The sequence below is a fragment of the Syngnathus floridae genome, chromosome 1 (assembly GCF_059516105.1).
Source record: "Syngnathus floridae isolate MCC-2025c chromosome 1, RoL_Sflo_1.0, whole genome shotgun sequence".
NCBI classification, from domain to species: Eukaryota; Metazoa; Chordata; class Actinopteri; order Syngnathiformes; family Syngnathidae; genus Syngnathus; species Syngnathus floridae.
Window position 1 is genome coordinate 4,690,674 of NC_142413.1, and position 6,000 is coordinate 4,696,673.

The 6,000-nt window shown below is 44.2% G+C and overlaps 1 protein-coding gene across 10 annotated transcripts in view; it reads left to right on the forward strand.

Annotated features, from left to right (window-relative positions):
- The window catches only part of LOC148403499 (adhesion G protein-coupled receptor L3-like), a 90,503-nt gene extending 85,510 nt beyond the window's left edge, over window positions 1–4,993 (forward strand). For 3 of the 10 annotated variants that reach the window (XM_088372967.1, XM_088372959.1, XM_088372984.1), the window contains 3 exons: window positions 1,545–1,670; window positions 2,254–2,271; window positions 3,346–4,993. In XM_088372967.1, the coding sequence (XP_088229093.1) occupies window positions 1,545–1,670; window positions 2,254–2,271; window positions 3,346–4,235 (1,034 nt within the window). In that variant the 3' untranslated portion in view covers window positions 4,236–4,993. Of the gene's footprint in view, window positions 1–1,544; window positions 1,671–2,253; window positions 2,306–3,345 lie in introns of all 10 variants that reach the window. The other 7 variants (XM_088373021.1, XM_088373030.1, XM_088372974.1 and 4 more) reach the window with 5 other exon arrangements.
- Window positions 4,994–6,000: the final 1,007 nt, after the last annotated feature.

Genomic DNA, 6,000 nt, shown 5'->3' on the forward strand with positions numbered 1-6,000 from the left:
ATCTGCAAAATAATTTTCATAAAATTCTTATTATTGTAGTGTTTAAAAAATGCTTGCCAAATTAAAGTATTTTCAAAATAAGATTAAATAAAGACGTGTATGAAGTAAAATGCATATTCTTACTGTAGTCATTATGACAATAATGATAATAATAATAATGATCATTGCAATAATAAACAATAATAAAGTATTAACTGAGATTTAAAAAAAAAAGAAAATATTCTTCCTAGACCCCTAAAATTTTACAGCCTCCGTTGAAGGAGTCTTGACATCAGGTTCGGCATCCATCTTGGAGCCCCCATCCCCGACTTGATGGTTGGCACGCTCAATTGGCGCTGGGTGCTAATGCACAGTTACACTAATGGACGATGACGACAACACAAGGAGGACGTGTCAAGATCTTGATAATTAGCCACTCAACTCTCGCCTCCATCAACGGCTTTTAACCAGTCAACACGGCTCCTCCATAAAGATAAAAGCCATGTCTGAATTATTCACCGGATTTCCTACGAGTCCTGCAAGGCACCGCCGAGTTTCAAACGACGCTTTCGCGATTGCCCAATTTATGAGACGGGATAAATGCGGGATGTGTCACACACACTGTTTGTTGAACGCATCGCAATTTGACGCCCGCCAAGCGGTGACTGATTTTGAGAAACAAACAAAAAAAAAAAATCTGCATTTTCAAGAAGCCTAATAAAAACTTTGAATGTGAAAGCTGAAAGCCTGCAATCATCCATTTAGAGAAGTTTTCAAAGAACACAATTTTTCCTGCATGGCACGCTGACTTCCATGAGATCGAAAACAAATCGGTACCTCTTCAGGTTGTCTTCCGATGAAAAACATTTCTAAGTTTGAGCTGATATTTTTTCACGAATCGGATATTGGAAAAATATTACATCGGCGCCATCTAGTGACAACTTGATGCTAATGGACAGAGTTGAAGTCATTAAAGAAATCGTTGTTTCGACACAAGTCACGCTTGGCCACCATCTTGTTGCATCTCGAGGCAATTATACACAAACTGGGATCTCCAAATTTTGCGCATTGTGAAACCCGTTCCAACATTTGCCTTTACATTTGTGGCCTCTCTAAATTAATGACGAGGAGCGTTTGAACGTTCATGGTGATGATCGCAACGGGTTTTACGGTGTCGCATTTGTTATCTCTATTTTTTTTCTATTTGTCCCGTTACGCGTCTGAAAAGAGTTTCATTAGCACAAGCCCTAACTGTGGCCGCCGCACTTTTGCTGCACGGATGCACTAATGGCCAACATTAGCGCTTGGGTTTCATCAGCCGCATTAGCGTTTATCAGTCCAGTTCTCCCCGACTACCCCCCATTCCACCATCCCCCCCGTCACATTAATGATCATGTGATCATTTGGATGTTGATGGCTCTCGGCTACATCTGCCCAACTGATATGTGTTTTCTTTCTCTTTCTCCCGCTCTGTCTCAATTTATCCACCCACCTGTACCTGTTCCTGCCCCCCCCCCTGTTGTTCCACCTCTCCTATCCTACTCTGTCTTCTCTGGCTGCTGCAGGGGCTATGGCTAACCATCTTATACCTAATGCACTCCTACGTCCTCATGGCACTAACAATCCGTATAATACATTGCTCGGGGAGTCGGCAGTCTATAACAACCCGCTGGGCATGTACAATGCACAAGGTGCGCTCGCTTCTCTTCATTCTTTGGAGTTGGAGCAGTGTTAAAAATAATAAAAAACACTGCTCCAAATGTTTGATTTAATTCTGCCTTTACAATGCAATGAAATGCATGGCTGGAGATGACCACAGTGTATTTCAATGGCCATTGTTTCCAATACAATTCAGTGTATGAATGATGTTGCGTTAGCGCTAGCATAGCAATGGTGTCCAAAAAGATGCACGTTTCTCCGATTGTTTACGATACCATGTATGACCAAAATATCGTTGTTACTACTGCAATCCACTCTATGCCGTATAAAATGGCGGCGTAAGAGCCACGACACCTCTCCATGTTGTGTTAGCGCTAGCTTAGCATCACTGTCCAATTAAATGCGGCAATTGTTTATGGACAGAATAATTTCACTGCCATTGCCATACACTGCTTTTGTTGCCTAAAATGGCCGGGATGCCGCTCATGTTTTGTTAGCATTAGCATAGCATCATGTTTTTTTTGTTGTTGTTTTTTTGCTGTGTGCATTTCTATTGAAGCTGTGACCGTTTTGCTTATGTTGTGCTCTTCTTCCCCCTCATGCTGTCCCTTTAAGAGCCCTACAGAGAGACAAGTATGGGAGTCAAACTAAACATTGCATATCAAATGTAATTGACTTTGGCTTTTACTTCCTTTTCACTCCGTGCTGACAAAGTCATGCAACAAAGGCTCTTTTCAAAATAATTGCACAACACGTATCGGCACTTTTAATGGCGGTTGCCATTTCAACACGGTTCAACGTTTGGGAAAAAAAAAAAGGGACATCAATATGAATTGACTTGTTTTTTGTTGTTGTTGTTGGTTTTTTTCCGCCTGGATATTGAACAGTCGCCTTTGTTCGTGCACTTTGTATTCTGTCAAACAATGCTGTTAAAATGCTCGTACGGGACAATATGGCTGGGCCCAGATTGACTTTTATTTTTAGTTCTTGAATCTGTTTGTGGTGTGTGCTGTTGTGTTGTGCTTGAGCTTTGTGTGCTGCAATGTCTGTGTTGCCATCCATTCAAACATAATGATACAAAATGCAGTGGAACTTCTGAGGTGAGCATTCAGATTCAGAAATCGCCATAAAAAAATTGAAATTGGATTTATAAAGCTGTCCACAACGTATACATATAAGCATTTCTATCTTTTTTCTACAATTCTTTTACACATTTTTCTTCAATGAAAAACTTTTTTTTCTTTCGCCTCAATCAAAAGCATTCATCATATTTTTTCTCCTGAGAAATGTTCTCTAATTTTTGTTCTCCAATGGAAAGCATGTCTCCAATTTTTTTCCCCAAATGAAAAGCCAGCATTCCCAATTTCGTGCAAGTTTTTCCTCTAATAAAAAAGAAAAAGTATTATCTCCGATGTGTCATGCAAAGTTTTGAAATTTTAGTCTTGAGGCAACACTTGGCTGCATTGTCCACCATTAGAGGTTCCACTGTATTCAACTGGATATCAGTATAGGCTTTTAATAGAGATGCCATATTTTTTGTGGGCTCCTTGTTTGCTTTCCAAAAAGCGTACAAAGAGCTCTTTTGGTGAGGACAGATTTCAGGCTAAAAGCGCTGCGGAATTTGATGGGTGTTATTTTCGCACCAATTACATCCCATCAGCCTTTAATACGGCCGCTTTGCCCCCACCTCCGTGTCTGTCATTCCAGAGGGACTCCTGAACAATGCCCGGGATACAAGTGTCATGGATACACTACCACTGAATGGTAACCACGGCTACAGCATCGCCAGCGCCGACTACATGAGCGACTGCGTCCAGATCATCGAGCGGGGCTACAACCACAAGGAGACCACCCTGGAGAAGAAGATCCTCAAAGAGTTGGCCTCCAACTACATCCCGTCCTACCTGAACAATTCAGCGGAGCACAACCGCAACCTGGTCAATAAGCTGGTGAACAACGTCAGCAACGGGTCCAAGGAGAGCGGCTACGCGTTTGGATTACGAGCACCGATGGGCATCAACTCCGAGCACGCCACCTTCGGCGGACACCCCGACGAAGGCCTGGGCTTGGAGTCCAACGTGCCTCTCTTGCCCCAGAGAGCGCTACCCTCGTCGGACCGCTCGTTCGACCGCTCGCTGGAGCGCCTGCACCGGCCGCCGCCCCTCCCTCTGCCCCATCGCCCCTACTCGGCCGCCCCGCCCTCGTCGTCCCGCCGGCGGATCCCGCAGGAGAACAGCGAGAGCTTCTTCCCCTTGCTCAACGACGACGAGCACGCCGAGGAAGACGAGGGCTCGCCGCTGCCGCCGCCGCCCGCTCAGCGCCAGAGAGACTCGCTCTACACCAGCATGCCCATGCTCACGGGCCTGCCCGCGGGCCCCAAGGACGGGGGCGAAGCCAAGAGTCCCGGAGCCAGCTCGGACGACGTGTACTACAAAAGCATGCCCAACCTGGGCTCCGGGAACCACCTCCACCAGCTGCAGTCCTACTACCAGCTGGGACGCGGAAGCAGCGACGGCTTCATCGTGCCCCCCAATAAGGACGACCTGTCCCCGGAGGAGCCCCCCCAGGAGCCCTCGCACCTGGTGACCAGCCTATAGACGGACTCCCACTTGGTCACGCCATTTTTCTGTTCTCCATCAGTCGCCGGCACTTTCTTTTTACTGCCGTGTCTCTGAAACAATGAGATTCCATTGTGGAAAAACTTTGACAAAGGGGGAGGGGCCAGCTGAAGACACTCTCGCGTCGGATCATCTGTGTGAAAAGTTGTAGTCGGACCCAAACAAATCCAAACTATAGACAAGAGACTATTTTATTATACACATAGACGTTTTTTTTCCCCGAGGATTTATTTGGCAAATTTTTGTTTGCTGAAGAAGTCAAAGCAAACAAAAAAAACATGAAAGCATAGCTGCTCTTTGTGAAATAATAAAAGGGAGGGAAAATGATTCTATGTAAATGTACAGATAACTAGCTAAGCTTTTCTTTCGGACGATCGACCCTGTGTCTCTGTTCCTGTGACCGATTTTTGTTTCCCTGTTCTCATAAAAAAAAAAAAAAAAAGAATGACATCACGTTATTTGTGAAATCTTTGTTTTCAGGTCTTTTTTTTTGGTTGATTCCCTCTTTTCCAGTGTAGATAGCAGAGTTCTGTCCCAGTGGTTGCCATGGAGGTGTCCCTCAGAAAAAGCTTCACGGTGCAACGAGTAGCGAACGGGAGCACTGATGAGCACTTAGGCACTTCTTGTACAATAGTTGCTGTTGTACTTATTAAAGAAAAAGCTTTTGGAGTGATACAAAAAGATGCTTTTTTTCTCCCTCTTTTATTTGTTTAAAAATAAAATGGACGTACACTTACCATGAGATGAATACACCATTTTTTTTTAAAACCGAAAATTATTCTTTGTGGTTGTTAATTTAGAAAATGCAATAATGGTCAGAAGTTATTTAATGAAACACGATATTAACTTAACATGAAATTAGTTCCAGTCTCTTTATTTGAATGAAACCAATTTTTTTTTTCTTCTGTAGGCTAAAACCTCTTCGCATTTTTTTGTTCTTGTTGTTTAAAAAAACATGAAAAAAAAAAATTACTTTGCAAATTTGGACGCAGTATTCAAGCTTTCCAGGAGTTGTTCTTCTGCACTGTACCACACGCTGTTTTGCACTTTAATATTTGTTGACAAAGGTGTTTTTTAGGCCAGCTTGCCTGCTAGCTTCAACACAATCTGAAGAACCCACTGAGAAATCCATAAATGATGTGAGTAATAACTTTCATGTTCACATTAAGTCATGATGTTTGGTGCTATCCTGTATGAGACATTTCGTGTAGTAATTTGAAATTGATTTTGTGAAATCACAGTTTATTGATTGAAGCATTAGCATAGAATTACCGTATTTGCCGGTGTACAGGTCGACTCGGTGTATAAGTCGACCCCCTAAAATTCGACGGAAATTTACGATTTTATGATATATCCTTTGTATAAGTCGAGCTCAATTGTTGCATTATATTAAACTTCAAAATTCAATATGCGAAATTTATTGACGAAATGTGTTCAAATTCCGGGAGGCCGTGCGCATGCGGCTGTTTATAAGCACCGCGGAGGAGATCGCGGCCGGCGAGCTCGCGCACGCCACCCGGCACCAACGGGAGGCCGGAAATAGCTCCAAGCCGAGCGGATCGGCACTTTATAAGCACCGCGGAGGAGATCGCGGCGCCTCATTGGACTTCCAGCGGCCGGCGAGCTCGCGCACCCGCCCGGCACATCCGGGAGGCCGTGAGCACGAGCCAAGTGGCCGAAAATAGCCCCCGCCGAGCGGATCGGCTGTTTATAAGCACCGCGGAGGTGGTCGCGGCGTCTCATT